This window comes from Rissa tridactyla, chromosome 10 (assembly GCF_028500815.1).
Source record: "Rissa tridactyla isolate bRisTri1 chromosome 10, bRisTri1.patW.cur.20221130, whole genome shotgun sequence".
Classification (NCBI taxonomy): Eukaryota; Metazoa; Chordata; class Aves; order Charadriiformes; family Laridae; genus Rissa; species Rissa tridactyla.
Genome location: NC_071475.1, coordinates 14,049,174 through 14,075,905, shown reverse-complemented (window position 1 = coordinate 14,075,905; position 26,732 = coordinate 14,049,174). Strand labels below are relative to the sequence as shown.

General features: G+C 44.0%; 1 protein-coding gene across 2 annotated transcripts in view; it reads right to left on the bottom strand.

Moving 5' to 3' along the window:
- LOC128915584 (contactin-4) overlaps positions 1 to 26,732 on the bottom strand; it is a 345,257-nt gene that overhangs the window by 6,000 nt on the left and 312,525 nt on the right. Inside the window, exons 14-20 of one of the 2 annotated variants that reach the window (XM_054216146.1) lie at positions 11,129 to 11,304; positions 8,708 to 8,828; positions 6,070 to 6,228; positions 5,172 to 5,321; positions 3,977 to 4,047; positions 1,882 to 2,116; positions 1,231 to 1,346 (exon numbers count right to left, since the gene is read on the bottom strand). In XM_054216146.1, the coding sequence (XP_054072121.1) occupies positions 1,231 to 1,346; positions 1,882 to 2,116; positions 3,977 to 4,047; positions 5,172 to 5,321; positions 6,070 to 6,228; positions 8,708 to 8,828; positions 11,129 to 11,304 (1,028 nt within the window). The remainder of the gene's footprint in view (positions 1 to 1,230; positions 1,347 to 1,881; positions 2,117 to 3,976; positions 4,048 to 5,171; positions 5,322 to 6,069; positions 6,229 to 8,707; positions 8,829 to 11,128; positions 11,305 to 26,732) is intronic. The other variant, XM_054216147.1, reaches the window with a different exon arrangement.

The window sequence follows — 26,732 nt, the reverse complement described above, 5'->3', positions numbered from 1 at the left end:
TCCCCAGGTGCAGCACCCTACACTTGCCCTTGTTGAATTTCATAAGGTTCGTCTCTGCCCAAATCTCCAACCTGTCCAGGTCTCTCTGTATGGTGGCACAGCCTTCTGGTGTGTCAGCCACACCAGCCCCCCCCAGCTTTGTGTCATCGTCAAACTTGCTGAGGGTGCACTCTATCCCCTCATCCAGGTCATTGATGAATATATTGAAGAGGACTGGACCCAGTACTGACCCCTAGGGAACACCACTCGTCACTGACCTCCAACTAGACTCTGTGCCCCTAATCACGACCCTCTGAGCTCTGTCTTTCAACCAGTTATCTATCCACCTTACTGTCCATTCATCTAACCCACTCTTCCTAAGCTTCCCTATGAGGATGCTGTGGGAGACCGTGTCGAACGCCTTGCTCAAGTCAAGGTAGACCACATCTACTGCCCTCCCCTCATCTATCCATCCAGTCATGCCGTCATAGAAGGCTATCAGATTAGTCAGACACGATTTCCCCTTGGTGAATCCATGTTGAGTACTTTTGATAGCTTTCTTTTCCTCCACATGCCTTAAGATGACAGCCAGAACAAGCTATTCCATCATCTTTCCAGGGATGGAGGTGAGGCTGACTGGCCTGTAGTTCCCTGGCTCCTCCTTCTTACCTTTTTTGAAGACTGAAGTGACGTTGGCTTTCCTCCAGTCCTCAGGCACCTCACCTGTTCTCCAGGACCTTTCAAAGATGATGGAGAGCGGCCCAGCAATGACATCTGCCAGCTCCCTTAGTACTCTCGGGGCCCATGGGCTTGTGAAGGTACGTGTTTACCTCCAGCTCTGGCCTGGCAGCACCCGGTCGTTTCCAGCACTAACTGCTCAAAGCACGAGTGCCCCAGGGACAGATCCTGCAGCCTGTGACAATCCCTTCTTCTTCCTTGCTAGGAACCAGCCCGGCTGCAGCACTCCCTTCCCAGAAGCTCAGACGCTGCCAGCCCATAGAAGCACGTTCACATGGGCTCCCCCAGCAAGCTCTGCTCTCCAGGTTCAGCCAGATGGCGCACAGAAAGGTCTGTAATCCTTTACCATGTGAGAGAAATCCCCATGGATTGGAGAGACAAGGAAACAAACACGTCGCAGGAGCCCACCCACCCTGCAGTAGGGAGGAGCAGCACCACAGTGACCACCCATGAGGTATCTCCGCATCTCCTCAATGCTTAGTACCGAAAGGATGCTGCATTGCATTTCCATACCTCATATCCCTGTATTCTTCCTTTGTGCTGGTTCTCCCGAGGGGGAGCCCAAGAAACTTCAACATCTGAGGCAGAAAGACTTCTGGCCAAAACAGTGGTCGGGGCTCTCGTCGGCTCTGGGTAGAGGAGTTAAAAATAAAATGAAGAGTTTTCAATTTTATGTTAATTTTGTCTCAAACTTCAAGGGATTTATTTTCTCCATTGCAGGAGAAATGCGACATGCCACCAAAACAAACTTCCACATTTCAAAACGATGGCCTGTCAGCCTGTGCCAGACAGCACCGCTCCTCTGCCTAAGAAATAATAAGATGTCATTACTAAACTCAACCCAGGATACCATGTACTGTAATTAGGACAAGAGGGAACATTTTCTGATCAGTGGACATTAATTCATACTAAATCTCAGCGGAATTCTTTCCAGATTACATATTACTTTTCCATTAATATCAAAAGATTTCATTACGATTAATGTTATTTTAATGACTATCAAAAGAATTAATCACGGCTCGCCATTTATTATAAATCAGAGCAAGGATTAGGTATCAAAGGATACGTCAAGGTGGATACTAAACCCTTTCAGACCCAGTCAACCCTTCCCGTGTACAGTGGCAGGGAGGAGGGAGAGGTGGTAGGGGGTGCTCCCGGCTCTACCTTCCTCTGCCGAGTAGACAACGGTCACGGGGCTGAAGGACCCTTCCCCCTTGTTGTTGTACACCCCCACTTTGACTTCGTAGGGGGAGAAGGGCGGCAAGGTCTCGTTGCGGAAGACATATCTGGCGGCGTCCGGGGAGGCCACGACGGTCTGCATCCAGCTGATGGTCCCGTAGGGGCGGAAGGCCACCACATACCCGAAGCCGCCTCCATTCTGCAGCTCCTCAGGCACGGTCTGTTGGGGGGAAAACCGGGGAGAAAGGGCACTTTCAGCAATGGCACGGGTTTATCTCTCCATCTGCAAGCTGGCTATTGCTTTCGGTCCTTCTAAAGCTACGGTCCTAAACAGAGCACTAGAGTAGGGGGGCGGCTGGCGTCCTGCTCCACATCTAACCCGAATTCATCCCACCCCGTCTGTGCCAGAGCCTTGCTGCTCTGTGAGTAACCTGTAGTCAGGGGGGAGAGCAGCATCTCCAGAATTCACTTCACCTAAGACTTAATTCTTCTTCTTAGGTGCCCATCTCCCTTCACCGATTAGACAGGGAGCCTCCAGTAACCACGTGAGTTACTTTAGACACTGCAATGACTAAGAGATGGGGTGAACCAAGGACACGGTTCCTGCTTTCCCAATACTCATGCAGCTGCTCTCACATCTTTGCGGTCATATGTGAAGCCTTGAAGAAGATATCCTGGCAATGGTCCCAGTGCTACACAGCAGCCCAGAGCAGGTCAGCCGACTATCCACAGCCCATACAACATGACCTGTTAGAGACCGCGATGGCAGGGAGCAGCTTCATAGAATCATAGAATTGTCTAGGCTGGAGGAGCCCTTTAAGATCATCAAGTCCAACTATCAACCTAACTCTGCCAAAACCACCACTATACCATGTCCCTAACTTGCCACAAACGTGATGGAGCAGGGCAGGTAAGTGCCAGGTAACAGCTAGAAGAAACAACCTGTCACCTCCAGGTCACTTCTGCACACACTGATGCTCAGGTTTGCAGCCCCCTAAAAGCAGCATCAAAACACAAAACCTCAATGTATTAAACCAACCTGCAATTACGGACCACTCTCCCACAGATGCTCAAGCCTGTGCAAGGGTTACTTTTGGTGACCGCTTCTTACTGCGTATTGTAAGGCTCAAAAAAATGCATCAGACCATAAAGAGAAGGCCTCTGGACATTTAAAAGAGTAAACTGCCTGTTCTATCAAAATACAAATTATATTTTGTGCAAATTACAAGTCAAAATCACGGCTGATGTTCTTGCCATGTGTGTTTTTGAAACATATTGCACCATCTTCAGGAGACACAGCATAGCTAATTAGTCCAATGGAGGAGGAAATTTAGCACATTGAGCTGTGTGGTAAGGACAAAACCCCATTTATAGTTTTTTAATAACCTTAAAAATATCCCTGGCAATTCATTCTGCCAGCTTGGTCAGAAATAGTGCTAAGTGGAAGTGTTACCATGTCTAGTGAAGTTCATTATTAGGAAAAATATGCCAGCTGCATCGCATCATAACATGAAAATACGAGCAGACATATGACTAAAGTTCTAACCCCGACTGCTTTAAGGAATATTAAACATTTTTCATCTCTGTATCTCCTCTTGCTGGCTTTCATTAGCAGTAACGAAAGCCAGCACGCAACGCGTTGTGCTAACTCTTAACTATTTGCTGCCGTATAACCGGGTGCAGGGGTAAGGGCCGGACCTTGGGAGCCAGCCACAATTCTCAACCAGGTCAGGACGTGCCATGCCCGACCTCACAGACTGTTTTATCCCGCAGGTGGCTCCTGCCCGTCCATGCTTTGCTGTACGTGTTTGGAGGTGCTGAGTGAGGGGGAGCTGAGGTCGTGCTGAAGCCGCGATGCACAACCCGCTCCCCTGCACAGCAGGAATCTGCCGGCTTCCTCACACGGGGCCTGGAATGGGCTCAATCTTAATAGCTTTAATTTTAATAGAAATTTTTTATCACGCAATCTGGCTTTTTACCACCGTTTGAAATCTACAGGAGCTTCACTGTGGTCTGGGGTGAAAAGGCGCATCTAGATGGGGACCATATTAATTTTCCTCTCGGTTTGGACTCCACTTACCTCCCAAGTAATGACCAGCTCAGACTTGCTCCCTCCGCCACCACTGACGTTAGCTGGGGTCACTTCGGGAACTGCAAAAAAAGATTCAGAAGATGCATGCGACGACTTTGAAACGAGAAAAATGCATTGAAATGGAACAGACCTGTGCAGCAACAGGACTCTGCTGGCCTTCCCCTGCTGGGTACCAGAAACACTATTAGGAAATGACTAATTTGCCATGGCAAATAGCATATTAAAAGTATGTCAATAACAATATATTAAAAGTGTGTCAATTAACTTGTGTATTCAGTCACTAATTGTTTAGTTTAAACATTTATCTTCCATAAAAAAGGCTTCTATTTATTTTCATATTTCATATGCTGTTCTATTATGGGCTAAAACAGAACAGAGGAGTCACCTACCAGGGGTTTCCCATAATCGAGGCACGTATTCCTGCAGCCACCACGCTGAGCCTATGCCTTGCCGTGACCCCTTTCTGCCAGATCAAAAGATGGGGACAGCATCAAGGAGCATTAAAGCTCTCAAGGCTTGTAGCTTGTGCTGGAATCAGTGCACACAGGCCCTACTGAGGATCACCATCAAGCTGTGCCTGCAGCAGCCTGAAGACACAGTGTGGTTCCAGGAGGCAGTGGTGTGTCTGGGAGAGGGCTGCAGAAGACCTTCAGTAAGCCCATGAAATGATCCAACCCATAGGGCAGCCCAGGGTGGTTTCTCCAAGGCTGATGGCCCACGGGGATGAGGTCCAAGTTACTCGGAGAACCACAGAAGCCCCCAGCATCAAGGGTCTGATCACTCTCCAGCCATGAAGCTCACACTCCTGCTCTCAAGGTGCTGTAGTCTCTGCTCCAGAGTTTCCATCACACTGATCATGGGAATCCAGAGGGAACGCTCTGAGTTCATCTCTCTCATCAAGGGATGCTGGGCAGTATTTTCCAAAAAACCTGCCCAAATACCCTTTTTTTGGAAAATCATTGCTTTCCGCAGGGAAAGGGCATGAAGTCTTCCTATACACCCAGGAGTCATGGAGTGAGCAAAAGAGCCCATCAGGAGCTGCCTGATCTGTGCACACAAATAACATGCCACACAGGAGGAGGGCACAGAAAGCGCTCCTCAGCTTCCTCCAGTGCCATGCACCCATTAGCACTGACGAGCATTTATTCAACCAGATTGAACTCAGTTGCCCACCACTACTTACGAGCTTCTTCAGTTCTTCTCTTCTCTGAGGGTCTGCTGGGTTCTCCAATCCCAATCAGGTTGGCAGCCACTACTCGAAATTCGTACTCGACCCATGGGTTCAGACCCACCACCGTCGCTGTGAAGGTCCTGCCATCGATGATCTCTGGAACTGGGAGACAGCTATGGGTCAGGAACGCAATGAAACCCACTGAAAGCGTTAAAGACTGCTGAGAAAAGGTCATAGATATCCGATATCCTTAAAAGTGAGGGATTAACATAAACGCAAAGTGAATAAGGATTGATAAACCTTTTCTCATAACATTCTGTTAACGGCAAAGAAATAAATGAGGTGGCATGAAAACATTGTGATTTTAGCACAGAAATTCCTGCTATTAAAGAGCTTCTCCTAAATTATCACTTTTTGAAAAAAAAGTGTCAAGACAACAGGTTTAAAGGGTTTTTGTTTTTCTGTTTCTAAAACAGAGTGTTCCCTCTATTTAATGGTTACTGGAACAAAATTAACCTCTGACGGAATGAACAATTACATCATGGGATTTTTCCCTCTATCAGGAAAATAATTCTACTTAAAGATAGGCCAGATGACATGGTCTGTCCCTGAGGGATATCTTTATAGACCACAATTACTGTTGTATATCTCCAGTGCGGCAACAAAAGATAGGAATTCATTCTGTTTTCCCTTAAACATTCATGAGAAAAATGGATGAGTAACAGCACTGACTGGACCCTAAATCTTTGGGTTGCCAAACTTGAAACTAGTTAATAAGACAAGTGCTCTGCAGCCAGTGAAATTACTCTTCCCTTCAGGGTGCAGAGCTGCTCCACTCGGCCTATGCGTGGGTCCTGATGGAGGCGTTTTCCATCGGTGCAGCTCTTCGGGGACCAGGCGATGGACCTACCTGTGCTCACCGCTTGCCAGCCCACTGAGAAGGGGGTCCTTGCTTGTACGACATACATTGTGATAGGGCTGTGGTTGTCTGCTCCTGGCCTCCAGGACAGCTGGGCGGTGGTGTCGGTGATTTCATCTATCGTCACGGCTTCTGGTGGACCTGGGGGACCTGTTGGAAGAATTACAGAAGGGGTGCTTGGAGCTTCGTAGTGGCTCAAGGAAGGAGCGCTCTGGTCTTCTTCCCCTGCTCAGGACAGAGGTAAGGGAGTCCCTGCAGAGGAGCGAAGCGCAGCCCCAGCTCTCGTTGCCTCGATGAGACTGGGAGGCATGGGGGGACAAACACACAGATCCCCAGCTTCCCCCGCAGCCCCCAGCTGCCTCCAGTGCTGTGGCACGCCTGGGCTACCCCTCAGAACAAGGGACTCGGGATCAGCTCTGCCATCCCACCTCCGCTGCTTTAGCACAGGTAGGATTTTTGGCTGCAGCTTGGATTCACCAAGAGGCTGGCGAAGAACGAAGGACCTGCCTATAATGAGCATCTTGTCCAAGCGTGGACCAGCATTTTCTGCTTCACTGCTGGGTTCCTCCGAACCAGTAAAGCACTGTAGGACACACCAACCAGAGAGACGACATCTCTCCTGGATCACATGGCCATTACTGTCCATAGTGGTACCCGAGGCAAAGTCTCTCCCAAAAAGCACCATCTCAAGCAAACTCTCTTGCAATTCTCTCTGCGGACTAAAATTATTCTCATATGATATTCAGAGAGCTGGACACGTTTAAATATCTAAAATACCCTGTAACCTTCCAATATCCCGTCTTTAAAATGAAAGTTTCAGCAGGTCTAGCCAGATTTAATTTCTCAGAAATTAAAACTTTAAATTGTTTTGCTGGGGGGAGCAGGCACGCAATGCAGCCTCATGGAGCAGTCGGCTCCTTCTGTCCCCCACCGCAAGTTACACCAGAGAAACGGAATTTTGTTGGATCCATCACAAATTACTCCTACTGTTTGACAGAGGCTGAAAAAAACTGTCTTCACTTCATGTCTTGGAATAACCGTGGTTATTCCCAACAATCCAGAATATACTTCTTCGCAGGGTGCAGTGGGGCAAGAGAGGGAGAAATTATCAGTTACCGATTTACAAACTATTTTTGGGCTGCTGACAGACACAGGCTTGTGTTCAGATGGCATGAAAAAATCCCATCCTGAACAAGTGGGCCGATCCACGTGTACCGGTGCCAGGGGTTACTTCTCTAAGCTCTTGTTTGATATTCCCTGACATAAAGAATTGATTTTTATGCTAGTACCTGAGCTCTTATTATTTTGACATAACTCCAATATTTTAAAAAACTTCTCAAAATTATTCTGAAGGCTGTATTTATTTACGCACCAGCTATTCACCTCTCCCTGCAGTCCCACAGCCCAGGGATATTTCCCAATTTTCATGCAGTTGGTGAGACAGTACAGAATAACTCTCAGCGCAGCTGTGGGACCACAAGCCTGGACGGAGACATTCCCGTTGATGTTTTTAGGGAGCGACAAGATCAGATGATGATTTGCCATCATCAAGGGTCATCGTCTTGTGAGAATTTCAGAATTTCATGTTCCTCCTGTTTGTTTACAGAGCCAGCAGTAAGGAAATTACCTAACCGAGGCACCCATCAGCAGGCTGTTTTGAAATGTTTGTGCAAAAAGAAAAAAAAAAAAATCATCTGAAATCATGCTGCAGCAAAAACCCCGGAGTAACAGGGAGGAACCTCCGGGGGAGCAGAGCAGCAGCTCCGCTGCCACCAGGGCCCAGCTCTTTGTACAGCACGTGGCTAAGAACGTCCATGGGGAAAACGCGGTGAAAAGTGTAACTATATTATGAGGATAACAGAAATGCCCAGCTACAGACAAGGGCACATTTCTCAGCGGAAGTTCAGGGGCTAATCTCGCACATTTTACTCTGGCACCGCTTTGATAAAAAGGGAATTTCTTACTTCTTTTTCATGCTCTCCTCCTTTCACTGCGTCGCCTGAGAGCTTAAGTTATATGGAGAACATGCGAACTATATGGTTTTGCTGGGGTCTCTGAGAACTGAGGGTGGCAGGTACCAAAGCTTGCGTTCCTCAAAGCTGACGAGCAGGAAAATATATATTATATTTATTGTAAGGATCCAGGCTCAGGTTAACTAATTGCATCTCTGTTAAAGTCATACTTAACAGATCACTTGTGTATGGTAATGAATAGATCTTAAAATATCAGTGAAGTCACTAAATCGTGTTTATTCTAGAACAGGAAGAATATTGCTGGGCAGAAGCACAGTGAATAAGCTGGATACTGTTTCTGCTGCTCAGTTCAAATAAATGAGCTCAGCTGGTGCAAGCTTTGCATTCAGGACACGAACACGTACTAGTGTGTTCATCCGTGCTGTGTGTCTGTTGTACAAGTACGTATACATGAAACAATCCTTACATGCACTGTTTGAAAATGTACTGTGAAACCCAGTGTGTACTTAGAGCTTATTTCTTAGATTAATTACAAGATGCTGGCATCCCAATGAATGTCTCCGAGCCCCGGAATTGTCGTACCAGCAGCAGAAGATAGGAAGGAAAAAAAAAATAAAAACTTTACAACAGCAACAACAGTAACAAAATTCAAATACCTCTTACAATCAGGTCTGCAGCAGCCGATAGCTTGTCCACACTTGTTTGCACCATGCAGACGTATTTCCCAGCATGCTTCAGCTGGATGCTTCTGATCATCAAATCACCAGCTGAATCCTGCTGATAAAGTAGGGAAAAGTGGTTACAATTACTTTTTAATGAGCGCTAAACATCATTATCACATGAAGGACACTGTGACTAATGGATTTACTTTACACTGGCTGATGAAAACATTAGTAATGCAAGCCATGGCCTATTAAAATTATGTGAGTCTGCCTTGAAGATAAGAGTGGGAGCGTTTCTAAAATGATGGCTCCTACAAGGGGCAGGGGAGCCTGGTTTGGGTCCGTTAAGCAGTTTCCCCATTAAAACATTGTGACAGAGCTTATGTAGGGCAGGTTCTCTCTGATTCCCCCTTTATCTCTCTGGATATCCAATTTATAGCCTCTCTGGTAATCAGATGCCCAAGTTGCGTCCACATCTATTTCATAAGTGAAAACCAGCCCAAATTACGAGACATCTGCAATAGTTTCACGGCTTTGTATTACGGCCAGCATTTTGATTGCCCGGCGTTTTTGTGCTAAAGATCACGAGAACAGCACTCTCCGAGGAAATCTTGCATCACCTAACAGCGGTAATTTGTTTTCCAAACGCCAAGTGCATGTCTGATTAACTGTTGAATAGAACTAATTAGGTTTCTGTATGTATAGGAAGCTGAAAACTCTCTCTAATTTTTTCTCCAGACACAAAGCATTTGATACATTAGAAATCTCAGGGTAACCTTGTGATTGTGGCTTTTTGACTGAGGAATATTAATAAAGTTTGTAATTTTAGCTTTGCAGGCCAATCAGGCGCTGTTGCTGGGAAGAGCCGCCGCTGCCGCCGCGTGCCCTAGGCATCAATCCTGAAGTGCATCTTTTGATGATTTTTTTTTTAAGGGATAACAGCAAGGCTTGTAAATTGTATTTCCTCTTCCTTTCAGCATTAAATTTCACTCCTGACAAATGTAAACACCGACTGTCAGTCTGCCTGAAACCCAGCGCAAACATGGCTCTGCAAAACCTCCTGTACAGCAACAGGCAAAACGCTTTCCAGTTTTCTACCTCTGCTGAAAATTTCTTACATTCCTTTCCTTCTTTTTCTCATTACCTTCACCCAATAAAAACGGACAAAAATTCATAAGGAAGGAGGAGAAAACTTTTTAAAATTGCAACTAAGTTAGAAATTAAACTCCCCAAGTCCTGCCTAACACGTAACAGGCTAACTTAGATGAAATCTGAACTGCAAAGGAAAATGTTATGGTTACAAAGGAAAGCAAACTTTTTACCCATCTTCCAGACACAGCCTGTGAAATGGCAGCTTGTTATTCAGCAAAAGATATTTGGAGATTATTTTTGGTCAGAAGAATGGCACGGGAGGCTGGGGAAGGTCTGACAGATGTGCCACCTCCTCGTGTGAACCCCCTTTCTAATAGACGGTGTCCCAAGGTACCTCCTATAGCACTGACCTTCTCTGAATGGCACATGACCCCAGCAGATTCTCTCCTCTCCTAACGAGGGAAAGCAATTCCTACCTTCGCTACCTTTTCTCCCCCGTACCTGCTACTTGATCATGGTCTTGAACAACAGTGGTGGCCAGGGCTGTATTTAACAGGCAGCCTAACCACCATTTCACACTGGACTCTTCTAGCTATCGGATTTCCATGAACGTGATCTTTTCAACCTTCAAATAAACAATGCTCTGGACATTGCAGAAGTTTGCCTTGTCAGTGGGTACTGACTGAGTTTCCCACAAACAATCCAACCAAAGATACCAAGGTGACGTTGCCAGGAAACATGCACAGTTAACACTGAAAAGAAATGTCAGCTCTGACGGTCGGTAATGTTTGTAATACGATGCAGGTTATTTTGTGTAGAGGCAAAATACTAATGTTGTGGTCACAAGAGTAGGCCACAGACGGAGACAGATAAACATGCCAATAAACACTGCCTGAACAAATTTGAGGGTATGCTCAGATTTCTGCTATTTTCTGTATAAATACAAAGTTCTACAATTGTTATATTTTACATTTCTTTTACTGTTACAGCCAGAGAAAAACTATTATGGACTTCTTCCTTGAATGAGAAGGCAGTTTTTTGCAATGAGAAAACATATTATAGGTCTTTTGACTTACATCCCACTGCAATGTGAACGCATCGTTCATGCAAGCAGATTGAAGTCATGTCATTAAGAAAACATAACAATTCTACACCACCTGTAATGAAGTATTCTACTGGCAATGTTCATCTTCTCAGTCTATAAGACACAAGACAACACCTCCTACTATTAACTTAGTCAAGTCCATTCCTTCTATTAGTAGCCCTTTTCTACGTTACCTACTTTTATTAGTGTGAGGAGATCACTTTAGTATTAATACTTACCCCTCCAACTCTTTCAAAGTGATCCCCATCTTTTTCAAAGTCTATCAGGTGTCCATTAAATGACCAGGTAAACATGATATCTAGTGAGTGATCGTGAGATACCTGACACGGCAAGACAATGCTTTCTCCAACAGTGACATCCATGCTGAAAGGTGACACCATAACCCTGGTTGGATCTACAAAGGAAAAAAAAAAAGCAAAAAAAAAAAAAAAAGCATTAATCCTGTCCTCTTCAGAAAGAGAGAGATGCAGAGCTGAGAAAGATGCTAAGCAGTCTACCACAACCACAGCATTGCCACCAGAACTTGAAAAATTTGCAGTGATCACTTAGGAAGGTCCTTAATGCAACAAGTGAACTATCACAGCTTTGATTCTATCCTCCAATACCTTTCTCTTTTTGTTGGATTGAAACACCATTAATAAATCCTCCAGAATCCTCTTCTAGGCACCGTCCTGATGAACAAGGAGAAAAGGCTGGAATAGAGAGCAGTAGATCTGAAAGGCTTGGTTAAATCTTTTGAAAAACATTGGGGATTAGAGATGATTTTATTTGAGTCTTCTCACTTCACCATGGTTATCCAAAAAACTTTGTTGTTCCTAAATTAAATGCTGCCTTAAGAAAACTCTTTCAATGCAAAATGTCCAAAACTGGAGTGAAGAAGGGTATATTAAAAACATGAGTGATATCTGCTTGGACCTGGAAAGAGAAAGACTAGACTAATATTATTGTTGTATGTTATGTTTATTGAAAACTTTTTGCTTGTTTACAATACTGGCCAGGTTCTCTCTCTAGAGAATGGTTTTACATTTGAAATCCATGTAGTTTTCTTTGTGTGAGGGGAGCCCACACACAGAATAAATGTAAGCGATGAGTGATACCAACCAAACCTTTTACACCATGGAAACCCAAACTCTGCCCCAGTGAGCCAAGTCCTTTAGCGGCGTCAGACAGAGGGTTTCTGGGGAAAGAGGTGGCTCTGGGCATAGAAACTCCTCTGCCTGACACGCAGCTGGGTTGGGTTGGGTAGTAGATCAGACTGACTCACCTTTTAGGACCTCTGTGGTCACTGATCTGTTGAACAAGAACTGCGCAAGTATTTTGGGGAGGTGAAGCAGAAGAAACATGAGAAAGGGCATTGTCCTAACCCACAACATTTCCAAAGGAAAGCCCCCAAACCCGTGGCTATCTGTGATGCAGCAGGTTCTGACTGTTAAATATGGGCAGCAGCACGTACCAGCTCCACCTCAGGCGTCAGGACTTATTCACAGCTGAAGTTCACATGGATCCTTTACCACTGGTTTAATTGTCTATTTTTCACTTTAGTCGTGCAGTACAAGCAAAATGGTGGCACAGAAAGATGAGCCACGACACATTATGCAGACTTCAGCTCCTCGTCTGTGCCCGTGAATTCCCTCTCCCTCTAAAGTTAACATTTGTCTTTCATTTCTGTTGACAAAAATGCAGTATTTTTTTTTCTACAGGGCCTCAGAGGAAATGAAAAGGAGAAAAAATATTGTTTAACAATGAGACCAAAAGTCTGAAAATCATATACAGACAGATATTTTTGCTTATTCCAAAAGTCTATTCTGCACAGCTGTCATGCTAAAATACTACAAGCATTATTCATTCTCTGGTATACGAAACCAAAATCTTAACTACTTCTTCCAGGGGCTATTGGCCGACTGCTTAATTCTCTGCCAAAATAATGATACAGGAACAAAGATATGCACCGGGCAGAACTACTCACTGAAATTCAGGGGATGCGAAGCTGTTCCTGGGTTATCAAAGACCTCAGCAGAAGTGTAGAGCAGGCGCTGAAAAAGATTTCATTGCTGACTATATTGGCTTCAGATCAAGTCCTCGGGGACTTGGCTGTATTACCTTCAACAAATTGAATTAATCTATATTTTGGTTTCACTTCTAACAAAATAGAGTAACTTGTAGCACAACCACAGTAGATGTTATGAGCCTTAACTAATTAATACAAGTAAAGCATTTGAAATTTCTCAGGTATAAACAGTATAAGTACACGCTACTAAAATGTTTAACTATTGCCTAGACTTACGACTTTGCTTTTGTATAACTCATATATCAGGATTTTACAGTCACTTGGGATTGCGACTGCTGAAACTCAAGACCCGGAGCATCCCAAGCTCAGGATGCTACAGAAACGCCCGCACCTGCAGCGGGGCTCAGGCACAGAATCACTTACTGAAATTCCTTTCAGCATCAGAAGTTCACCCTCAGCCCTGCTCAAAGCCTGTATGAAATATTGAAGAAGGACTTGACTCCGAGATGAAATGGGTGCCTCCCACAAAGCCCTCAGCTCTCCTACATGAGTCCTGCAATGACCCGTGTAAGCTGGGATCCTTAATGAGTGTCAGCACCGAGGGTTTGCTGTAGCTAACCCTCGCCTCCACGGCACCTTCTGCAAGAGGCGAGAAGTCTGCACCATAAACGTGATTCTTCTTGCTACAATGCATACAGTTAATTAACATATAAAGAATGAAACATGGGTGTTTGGTAAAGTCTTGCTATGCAGAGCAGCTTAGCGCAGCTCCTATGGACGTGGTAGGAACCGCAAGTGCTGGTGCCTCCGAAAATCAGGCCCTCAGGTCTCAATCCAGCCATGCCAAGAAGCATGGCCACCTAATAGCTGAACGTGCCAGGTGACGGGAACGGCTGATCCAGCTTCATGACAAATGATGCGTGGGGATGGCTCTGACCCAAGCCCTGCTCAGCACAAGCACGAGCCCCTGCAAGGCGCTTAAATCCCCCCAAGGAGAATGCTTACCCATCGCTTCTCAAGGACTGGGAAAGCTGGACAAGAAAAACATGCCCTCCCCCCCTTCAATAACCCTAGCAGGGCAGCAACTGGAAAATGTTATTCAGAAGGCAATTGAGGGCAGCCGAGTGTAGGCACACCTTGGCGATACGCAGCCAAGTGGTAATCAAAATTATTAGATTTGCATTTTCAAAACCTGTAACATCAGGCACTTTTTAAATTATGGCGAGTGCTTTAATGATACTAAAATCCTGTTGGTTAGCATCCAAGTCAGAAATTAAAAAAAACAATGATTTTTTTTTTTTTTTTTCTGAGCTAACTACTCATTTATTTATTGTCCACTTGCAAGGCAAGAGAGACAATCTCGGCAGACGGGTACTACAGGAGAGCTGACCTTAATGCTCTGATACTGTCCTCTCCCCACCAAGTACAGGTTATTTTCCTTAGATGCCTTTCCTCAGTAAGGGCACTATTCCCAAGGACAGTTAATTTAAAAAAAAAAAAAAAAAAAAAAAAAAAAAGGCGATTTAGGTGATGATTTTGAGATTATATTCACCTTTGGAGCATTTTGAGATAGTTTTAAAAATAAGGCTGAAAGATGCAGTTGCAGATAAGGGGTAAGAATTCCTATGAGCGGCATCACCCCTTGGAGCTGGCTGCTGGTTTCTGAGCCCTCCACAGAGGGAAGCAGCACCTGGCGCTTCCCAGCTCTCCTACAGCAAGAACAGACAAAAAGCAAGCAAAATTCTTTCAGGTCACTCCTCAGAAATTTCATCTGGCATTACTGAGAAGATTTATAGAGGAGAAATAAGTGAATAGTGCATGCCAGCAGGAATGCTCTCAAGGGATGAAAAGCTCTCTGTCATCAGGAGGTAAAATAATCTGGTTTTTAGTCTCAAGGAGATTCACAGAATGGTTTAGGTTGGAAGGGGCATTAAAGCCCACCCTGGGCAGGGACACATCCCACTAGACCAGGTTGCTCCAAGCCCCATCCAACCTGGCCTTGAACCCCTCCAGGGATGGGGCAACCTGGGCCAGGGGCTCACCACCCTCATAGTGAAAAATTTCTTCCTGATATCTTATCTAAATCTCCCCTCTTTCAGTGTAAAACCATTCCCCCTCGTCCTATGGCTCCTTTCCTGGAGCCCTGTTAGGGACTGGAAGGGGCTCGAAAGTCTCCCCGGAGCCTTCTCTTCTCCAGGCTGAACCCCCCCAACTCTCTCAGCCTGTCCTCCCAGCAGAGGGGCTCCAGCCCTCCCAGCATCTCCGTGGCCCTCCTCACAACAGTCAGGGAAAAAAATAACTACTCTGTAGAAGCAAACATATTCAGTAGGTGTCCTGTAGGCACAGCAAACGCAGTGACAGCAGACGTGATGAGTGTACACTGGCCTGTGCTGGGATGGACCCTCTGCAGACTGGCTGGTGACTGTCTGTAGGTGTCACTGGAGGCTCAGGGAAGCAGGAAAGCTCCCTCGAAGCCTTCCTTCCATGCCAGCACTTTCCGGAGCACACTCTGTGTGACAGAAACAGCATCTTTTTGTTCTACACGCAGTTTTCCCTGCATGCCAGCCAGGCTGGCAGCTCACGGAGCGGCTCAGCTGCCAGCTCATCCTCAGAGCCGAGAGGGTCTGAGCAGCACGGGAGCTCCTGGGGATGGTCCTCAGCCAGAGCAGACCCTCACTGCTGCACAGGACGGCTCTGGACACCACCACCAGCCTTGGCCCCACCAGCTGAGGCTATCTGAGCTTTTCTTACACGCATTACAGCCCTTACTTTTATTGCTGCAGCCTATTGCAGAGAATTTGGTGTATTTCTGGCTAATTTAATGTACTTGGTTTATACTACAGGAGATTTACACAAAGTTTTCTTGTGAGCTTTCAGTATGTTAGAAGAACCGGAGCTGAGCAGCACTTCCCATCTGTAGGAAGGCTGTTAATTGCTTCGCTTTTGTCCCTCGTCCCCTGCTAAAGGGAACCTGTCATTAGCTGTAGTGCCGCCTGCCTTTCGCGTCTGGTTTCGGGAAGCTGTGATGTATTTCCGAGCTGCAAACCAGCAGGCTGCAGGCATGGCGGGTATGGGCTGAGGGGAACAATTATCCAATCTAAAAGGAAAGCATCCCACCCTGATTTTCTATTGATTGGGTGTCCATTAGGAGAGATTACTTGTTTAGGATAAACAGCTTTGCATCGCTGCGTTTGCTTGTTGTAGCTCACACAGCGCTATGTTGTGTCATATTGATCTGGGGGACATGACACAGTGGGACAGAAACTACAGTTGCACGACATAAGTGACATAAAATGAATGAGAGACTGACACTCAGAGATAATGCTTTTTTTTTTTTTTAAAAAAAAGAGGTCAGTCCAGAACACATGAATATCTTTTGAATGATAGAAGAGGACCAGGGCAAAGCAAGAAGCGATGTCCCATATATTGTGCCCATCAGCAAGATTTTAACCTACCAGAGGGTTTATTCCCCACCTAGACACTCTCTGTTAGATGTCTCCTTGGCATCCTGTTTCCAAACGTGCTCCTTTCCAATTTGGCTGAGCTGCGGAGGCTGTGTGCTCTGCTCCGCAGGGAAGGGATTCAGCGATGCTAATAACCGCAGCGCCTTTCATTTAAGGATATCAAAGTGCTCAGTAAACAACAAGACATGCTTTGCCAGCCCTGGCTGCAGAAGGAATATAGAGTATTTTACCATGATAAAAGATTGAACTGTAACCTGCTCGGGAGATACAGTTCCTGTTGCTGTCCTTGAATCCGGAGTTGAGCATCTCAGAGACAGATTCAAAAAAGAGATAATGTCAGCATTTCTAATGCTGGTTTCTGAAACCCGTGCGCCTAATACCTGAGTGCTTATTTAGGCATCTATCCCAGCAAAGAGGAGGTGGTCAAAGGAGAATGAAAGAAGAAAGGAATATTCAGGTTTTGACATACTTATCCAGGGTAAAAAAAAATGAAGAAATCAGAACTTCCCCTCCAAAAACTTGATGTTGCCTTCACATTGTTACACTTACAAGGGAAATTTTCCAAGATTTTGCAAAGCCTTATCCCTTCCTTTCTTCTCCCAGCCTTGCCCATTTCACTTCATTCAAGATTTGTTTTCACTTTCATGCTGCCAGGTTTGGTTAATGGAAGCTAATGAAAGTTTTGTAAAAGTTCTTCCATCGAAGGTCTGCAGCATATGTCCAGCTCCCGTTTACTCTTTTGCCCAAAGAGGCAAATATCTTGTAAATATTTATGCTGTTGGAGGGAGAAGTATGTGCAAACGGATGCACAATGACTAGTGAAAACTGCAACAGCTGCTTACAGACAAAAGAAACATGGTCTGGTTCTTTAAATGGAAAAAATAAAAGCAGTGTTTGTTTTTGCTGAGGGATACGTACATTCTCTTCAAGTACATGAGAAATATCAGTATCCCGCGTATTATACTCAGAGGGCATGTCTGAGTTAAATAGCAGCGAGCAGCTCAGAGGCGTAACAGCCAGAGCGGCTGCTGCAGAATGCGGAGAGGAGAACATTTATTCCAGGCTGGACAAGAGGAGCCCATACAGACCAAAGCCATTTCGGCAGGCGAGGCTCTGACTCTCTGCATCATGTGCTGTGATAGGAGCACGCCAGGGCATCTGTTAGCTGTTTAATGAAAGCCAGTGCGGATGACAAGGTAATTTCAGGTTCAAGCATGAATGCTCAAGTGCAAGAGTTTATGTTCAATTACCAGATGCTTCAAACAAGCAGCTAAGACAAAGGCAAGCGATGCCAAGCACACGCGGCTGCATCCAATGTGAGAGAAAATGGTCAGAACACTGCTTTTCCTTGGGCTCAATTTCCATTCACGTTGCTGATATTCCTTACTTGCACCTAGGCAGATAAGCAGTAGTTTCAAGTTTGATTAACCACCTAATTACCTAATTCTCTTAAATAGCCAGTATTGTCACAGTGTTAAAGACCTACCTACATTTTTTGCTTATCTGCATAAACCGTTTCATGCACATGATTTTAAAATAGGGTTTTCTTGGAGATAAATTATAACTTGAGTATTTGGGACTCACTTTTTCTCTTCTTGGAATACCAGCGTGTTTACTGTTTTCAGTTTGGTTTTTATCAGAGGGAGTTAATTGATGCATTGCAGATCAATGTCCTCTACTTGCAATGACATTTTACACCATTGTATTGATTTCAAGGCAAATCGTATCTGGAGATAGATAATAAAAATCAATCTTGGAGGTAGAATCATCTGTTTTCTATGAGCAACCAAAGAATCAAAGTCCAATACTTAAACACTCAAATGCGCTGTAAATGTTCTTTTCTGTTCTATTTGTGAATGAAACATTTATCCAAGAACATAAAAGTCAAAAGCAGCTGAGACTTGATGAGATAAACTTCTGGGAGCTCTCGGTGCTCCGGGCACCATCCGACACTATGAGAAACACTGAGGAGAGGAAAATACGACCCTGAACTGAAGAGATTAATAACCGGTGAACAACTAAACACATAGTACGAATTAGCATAGCAAATGACAGCTATCTTAATAGATTGTCTGAGCACTTCATGGGGCATGGCCAAAATTTAGATTAGAAAGAAACGAGGAAAGGCTAAGCATTTACAATAGCTGGCCTTTACAACACCACAGAAGTGGCTGTGATGAGTCACATAGACACTTTCAGGAAGAGGCACATGGTTCTTATGCCAATAGAACTCTTCTTTTCCATATAATCAGCTATTTTTCATGTGCTCTCGTAAGACAAGTAACTGATTTGTAAGGCACATTTCTTAACAGAAAATTTCGCAGCACTTACATTATCCTCTGGCATGTACTGTGGTAGTTCAGCCTAATAAAATGTAATCTTATTAAAAGCAAAAGGGACACTATCAGTTTAGAAAAGGGAATTTAGGCCTGGGACTAAAGTCACTTCCCTGATTTTAGAAATATATGTGGTCGCGGTCTACACCTTTCCATGCAACCAGGCAGCACTGATCTTTGGCAATGAAGGCAGTGATACACGGCCATGTATTTAACAAGGATTAAGGAAAGGAAGGTGGAGCATCTGACCTTTCCTGGAAGAGCAGAGACTCCGATTCAGCAACACACACAGTTGAGCTGGACATTCAGGACATGCTAAAATTGCTTTCCTGAAAGAGGATCCTTCTTTGCAGTTTACTTGGCTTAAATCTTGCCGTATCAGAACCAGGGCAGTGTGGGGGATGCAATTATTTTTAGATAGGTGCTTCATCACGTCATGTAAACCCCTTTCTCTTAGACAGGCTCTATTTTCTGTTAGCGTGGGCAAGGTTTTGTTAAGAGGAGAGTTTAGATGTTGTTCCTCGTGACTGCGGCCCAAAGTAACCTGTCCGTCCATCCAGGCGCTGAAGATTCCCTTTCAAGAATGGCAGCTTCCTCCTCAGCCTCACTCAGAGCTGAACTGCAGTCGAGGCACCAGTTATTAACATATTTCTTAAACTGGCATTGAAAAAGAGCTTCCCGCAGATTGAAAACTGTCTAAACTTGATGTAAGAGTCTCCCTCCCAGGAATCAATGCCTCCCACCTCCCAGACAGGGACCAGGCAGTCAATCAAGGGATTGCATTTCTGCACACTCAAATATGCATTCTTTGTGTGGCTGAATAATAAATGAAGGTTAATTTAAATCTGAAAACACATTAAGAATGGAATTGCATCAAAGGATACTGGGGAGGGATGTGCCATTATAGCAAATTCAAAGACAAAATATATGAAAATGTATCCACTCCACTGAGAGTACAGAGAGTGTTTTACTTAAATAACAAGAGGGCACAATACTTCATTTTAACCTCCATTTTACCTAGTGCAATGCAATCTTATCAAATCAAGCTCTCTCCATACAATTGCGACAAAGAAAATCATACGTAATGGGGTTTGGAAGTGACAATCGGATCTGTCACTCTCAGAAATGTGTACTTGCTCTTTATAGCAGCATGCAACAGTGCCTGATTACGCTACAAAACCCAAACATCCCTTCTCCATCTCTTTGCATTTCGGACTAAAATAAAAGCCACTTTACTTCACAGGTGCCTTAAATGAAATCGGTGTATTTGACAAACGATTGAACCCTTTGTGACACACTTTACAGATAACCCAGTGAATTCAAGGTGTCACCTTTTGTGGGCTATTGATTGCAACTAGCTGATATCCGTCTTTTCAAGTATGGAATAATCTACTGTCATTGCAAAAATGATGGCCATCTTACAGAGAAGGTTAATCAGATACAGGAGAAATCATATCTAATCTTTGACAAATTGCAAGTCACTCAAGGATCAATCACGGTTCTCCTTGTAACAGAAGCCACAGGTAATTGTGCCAACGTAAGGCCGTGCCGTTGGCCATGCGGCCCTGCTACACAGCGGCCAACAGCATTTTGCCCCTTCGAACAGTTCAGCCTGCTGAGATGGTTGACTTATGGGGCTTTTAAATATGTTTTGAACAGCAATGACCATAAATAAAAGATTTTCAAAGAGAAGCAGAGCAGCAATAAGATGATATGCAGGCATTCAAACTGCAAAATTATGAAGTGACTGGCACAGTCTTTGCATTTTTATGGTGTATGTGCTTTATGTCTTTCCTATCCGAGTTCTACGTCTATTATCTACACCCTCCTCATCAGGACGAAGATGTTAGGAATTAGCTGACATGCAAGAATAAATCCCAAATTAAGAGTCATTAGGAACTGATGCCTCTTGAGCTGTCAAACTTAACAGAACAGCATGAAAATCACTAGCTGGACTTTCCAGCTTCCCAGCAAATGATCCATGGCTTAACCAGCCTTAGTGTCACCCAGATCAAGGCTTGCATGTGTCACGAATGTCTTGGGATAAGCAAGTCCTGGCGTACAGGTCATTTATCAAGCAGCCCAAGACATGTTCAGCTTCCCAAGCACCTGGTGTGACCGCAGTGCGTCACCATTTGTACCACTACGGGGAGCTGGATGGGAGCACCTCCTGATACCTCTGAAAACAGGGAAAATGTGTACTATTACATTAATAAGAAACCAGGCAAATTTAAGATTATTCTACTTCATTCTCAATGTGTTTTAACTTGGTGAAAATAAACCTTTGCGCTAAAGTGCTGTATCAATATATTTACCCGCAGTTAGTAAAACCCACATACATGCTGTAATATGGTATCTGTATAAATACCATTTTATTCAATAATGTAGTTAGCAGGAAGACACAATACCTCTCGGTTCTCAAAATTAACACAATCATTTCTCAGAAATACTCAATACCTTATTGTTATAACCAAACTATACTTGCTATAGAGCCATAAACACACACAGACATCAAGGGTATCACAGTACCATTCTTGTATATATCTACATATAACCTAAAGTGAATTTATTTTCATTATTATATGATGTGTGGCTGTGTATGTTCAGGGATGTCCCTAACTTACTTCAGGCACCATCTTCCTCACATTGGGATTTTGGCTATCGCATGCTGCAGTAACAAATACAGCCCCACACCTGCCCTTAAGCTGTATTATAAAACCAGCCGAAGGGAAGCACCTCTTTTTGCTTTCATTTGGTCAAGTGTCAAGGCCCACTGCAGTCACTTTTGTATTTCGTTTTAAGGGTTTTTGTCTTTGTTTTTCCTGACAATTTCAATTTGCTGCAGAATAAGAGCAGCACTGGATCTAAGATTTTACTTCTGCAAGATAACGCTAAAGATTCTTGTGCAATTAAAAAGGAATTTAGAACATGTAGCAATTTTTTGCATGCTTTGCCAGCTTCATTGCCCCTGTAGGACCTGTCTCAGGGACGGTGACTGGACAGACTTTGTGAAGGCCAGCACTTAGAAACATAACTTAGGTATCAGAGCTAACAGTTGTATTTTAAACTACAAGCCCTATGCTGCACATCAGCAGAATATACTGAATATTTCCATTGCTAACTTGGTTTGGCCAATGTCTCCTGAGGGATTACACTGCACGGATGGGGAAAACTCTTACGTCCACAAAAGAACAAGAGAGTTTTGTCCTTGCTAAATCATTTTCATCGATTTCCTCTGACTGTGACTTTCTTGGTTATGGAGGCAAAGAACTGGGACCTACTGAATAGATGCTCATTACTAAGTGGAAAAAGCACCAGGGACGATTCCAAAGTCAAACTTCTGCCATTTAGCAATTTTACCACTTCTCAACCCTGCTTTTAAAATACAAACCCATTCCGGTTCAGCATGTTCTCTGCTGCTTCCAGGCACCTTAATCCTCAGGTTCGGTGGGTCTGTGCTGTTGAGCTCTAATGAGCAATCAGGACTTACTCCCTTACCCTAACTTTTATTGTTTCTAACATACGATTCCTTTTTGCCCTTCCTCCCTCCACCTTTTGGCAGATCTCAAAAAAATCTAAAAACCTCGACAGAAAACAGGCTGCCAAGATTCACTAATTTTAGTAAGTACCAAATATATTTGCCTATTAAAGAGTTTGAATCTCCATTGGAACATAAAACTCAATATAACCCCCCCAGGAACAACGTAGAGAGTGTCCCACTGAACTCACAGCTATCTGCCAATAGGAAGAACGACCACCTCCATTTTCACCATGGAGCGTCTACCTCCTGCTGCTCTTCCAGTGGTTTATTTGCTGGGTGGGTTGCTTTATCCATCCCGTAAATGCCTTCAACCTGAGTATTTCTCTAAAGCAGCATCTGCTCCTACCATTTTATAATTAGAATATCATTAGTAGAATTTCTTGCAAATAGCTCCCACAGAGAAATGACTCTGCCACGCAAAAGAAGAATCTAAAATTCCCAAGCTATTTACAATCTACACTAAAAAGAAATCTGGGCATTTCTCTAGTGCCTCAGGAAATGACATCCCGACAACAAGACATAATTAAAAAGTTGTTATGCATTGGGCAGGACAAGGTATGACAACCGGCAGGCAAGTAGGGTAATCAATTATGCAAATAACTTTTAAAAAATTATCTTCGGTTTCAAAAAAATCTTGTCAGGTCAGCTCAAAAGGTCAACCTCAAATAAAAAAGTTAAAGTTTTTAATAAACTAAAACCTTAGAAAAAATTATTGATGTTACAAGGAACATCCAATTTTCTTCTTTTTAAAATTATTTGAAAACAAAATTGAAGTAACTGTTTAAATAAACTGTTATTTCAAATAGAAAATAGATGCCTCTAGTTAACATTAACACTGAATTCTTATTTGAGTTGTACATATAAATAACAGAAAAAATTTCAGACTATCCAAGCCAACTTGTGGAAAATACACATTTCAAAAAGTACCTGCAATTTTAAGTTAAATGAAGGAAGCGCAACAGCACTTATACAAACTCCGCTACAAACCTCTGGAATTTAGAAGTATCCCAAGAGCCGAGTGGAGGGAGAAGGAACATGAGGGGGTGAGGGCCGCCCTCTGGCAGCATTCCCAGCAGGAGCACCCAGAGCACAGGGAAAAGCTTCTTCAGCACCAGTTGGAACCGTTACACTTTGAATCACACCCAAAGGTGAACAATTCCACTTGACAGAACTCCACCCAAAAGAGATGGAGACAAGCAAGTGAGGGGCAGGGAGCCGGGGCTGCTCTGCGCGGGGAAGGCCAGCGCGAGCACCGACCTTGGAGTGAGAGGGAATAAACCGAGCTCTCCTCCTTACTGACCTTCAGCAACTCATTAAAAGTATCTGCTGCCTTATTTCCCCAGCATATAAAATGGAAATAAGACCTTCATTATAAACTGTTTTGTCTTCTTACACCACTGTGAGCAGCAGATACTTTTACTTAAGATTAACTTTTTCTTGAAACCCTGTTAAGTCTTCCACACTGCCACAGGCCACAGTTTGGACTGAAACCCAAACAGCTATTTCCGAACAGATCAAGCGACAGTAAGAACAGAGCCAACAAAACAAACCTTGAAAAAATATTTCTGGGCCACAAAGACCTAATTTGTTTCCCGGTGAAGGCAAGATGTCTCTATGTCCTGTGCTCTCTTGCAGGGAAGTGACTCCTGTCTCCATGTCCCAATTTATTAGTGACACACTGAGCAGGCAAACCCTTCTTCTGAGGGATGTCCTACTGTTTTGCTGTCTCGTTGGTTGCGCCCGAGGTCCTGAAATCACGGGAAGGGGCAGGATGGAGGCAGGATCACATGTGAGGAAAATAACAACCTGCAAGACCATCCCGTCATTATAACTTGCTCAAAATCCCCAGCTCCTACTCTACTGAAGAAAAATTCAACAGAGCATCATTAAAAAGCTTCCCTGACATTTATCCTGTTACATGGCATTTTACTTCAAATTAGCCACAAGTTTTTCTTATGTAAATGATTCCAAAAAAAGAATCAAATCCAACTTGTGAAGATGCACCCAGAGCAGGGGAGGAGTGAACAGCATGCCGGCGCTGCCATCTCTCCATTCAGCCTGGTTTCAGCGATGGTGGCTTTGGCCCCGAGCACACAGCTGTGCTGGGGCTTCACCCACATCTGCAATATTTCTCCCCAAAACTCCCACTCGGGGCTGGCTGCTGCAGGGAATGATGTTCATCGTCAACGGCACCAAACACTTTAATTACCAGGACTAATGAATTCAGGCTTGCATTTTTACAGAGACTTTCTACTCTGCACTTAGACACAGAAGGAACCAAAATTTTCACTGGTGAAATACTGCTGACTTCCTAAATAAACTCTAATAAAGATTATTATTTAGATACATTCACAATGTAGCTAAAAGGAAACACAGCCCTAAAACCTACAGCTTTGATGACTAGTTCCTCATGATACACTTAAAAACTTCAGACATAATGAAAGCAAAATTCATATTCCAAATGTGTGTGACAAAGGGAGACAGAAAGAACCAACCCAAGCCATGGCAAGTCAATTCAGTGACAAAAGTTTCTTGCATTTCAGAGTCAACCTGCTTTTGAGTCGTGAACAGGACATACATGTCGTATTCCCAAATGACTGGCTTGAACACTGTGATACAGCACACCTAGAACTTAAACTATTCCGGTGGTGTCTGATATTAAATTCTCTCTGCCATCACGATTTTGGGATTAAGACAAGGGACTCTAGTCTCCATATTAACTTTGATGGGATTGCGCATAATCTTACTTAAATTGCATTAGAAGAGGGGAAAATCAGGTCCCAGGAGTCCCTAATATTGCAAGCACCATCTCATCATCGTTCAGCAGCGCTTCAGTTACTCTCTGATGTGTCAAACCCCATCACTCCTTGTCTTTATCCATGTGCCACTTGGCTATTATTATCTGATAAGCAACTCTGAGTCACCTCTCTGCAATCCAGCTAGACTCAGTGAGGAAAAGTCACAACAGCCCAAAACCTCAGAAGTTTGGTTCTGCTAAGCTGCTTCCAAAATGCTTCTGAGAAAATACACAAAAGGACTGATATTTCCCCAAGTACTGTCCCAGATTCTTTTCTTCAACACTCTCACACTTTTTCCTCCTACGACAGAAAATGTGCTCTCTAAACACTTCCTCTGTATCTTTGATGTCAAAAACACAGCCTTCAGGCCAGTCTGTTCTTAGTCACTACTTTCAAGGATATAAAGTTCTTAAGGATAGGAGAGTCATTATCACTTTCCCCCTTTATTCTCCCACTCCGCTTCCTTCATCTTTACCTGAAACAGAGATGGGCAGTGGCTTTCTCAATGCATGGCATGTTTAGATCATTATCTCCCCGAGCCCCACCTGCACAGACTGAATTACTTTGACGTGGAGAGAAGCGGCTATAGGGAGACCTGCTCCCATCTTCCACAACAGGACTGTATGCTACAATGATCTCAGTTTTCTCTGTTGTATTGTTTCCTCTTAGGTATGGCCCTAATTTACCCAAGATTTGTGGGATTGCCATGAAGCTCATATCTGGAAGTTCATCCCACTGCATACTTTGGAAAAGGACAAGCTGCATTCTCCTTTGGGATGAAGATCAGACTCATAATGTTAGTAGACTTACAATGCGAGATCTTCCTGAGCAAAGAAGAGAATAGACATGGGATTTACATCCCACAGCAGTACAACTGTCATGATTAGTTTTCTAGAAACCAAGTGAGTTGCATGAAACTAAAAGCTCAAAGAGACAGATCTTCCACTGCCAGAAACTCCTGGTAACTCCACCAGGACACACAAAGCTGCAGGAACGGAGATATGGCCCCTTATATCCAACCCCAGATGGACTCTTTTCTTCTTAAGTAGCCCACACGTGCCCAGAGCCAGGAGCAGGAACTGTAACTGCCAGAGCCACTGGACCAGGAGAGGTCCATCAGCTCAACCACCTCCAAGGTGGGGCTCTGTGAGCTGGTACCACCTCGATAACGGGGTTGTACCAGGCTGCCTCATCCTACAGACCTCAGCTTTTCCTGCTTCTCATAGCAGCTCTTCTCCAAGAGCTAAAGTAATGCTCTGCAGCAGCCATGGAAATGGGTGGAAAACATTAAGTCGAACATTCCCTTTCTTAGGAATTTGTAACCGCCCCCAGTCTGACAGTAATTTGCAATTAATAAGCTCTGGCTAGTCTTCTTCACTTAGGAAATGAACTATTGAATAGAATAGTTTGTTGCTTATATTCTATATACAATCATACACATAAACACACACACATATAATCAAAAGCACTACAGTAATTTTGATTAAAATAGCTATCAGAAGTCTTTGATTTAGGGCTTCATTTTAACTATGTTGGGTTTTCATTTGTATTCAAAAACTGAAAAATATTTTAACCTTTCTGTCTGAAATGGATCATGTTAAAATAAATTGGAGCAAGTTGATGAAAAGTAGTAATTAACCTGCTTTCGCCTCATTAAGAGTCTGTGTTTAACCTA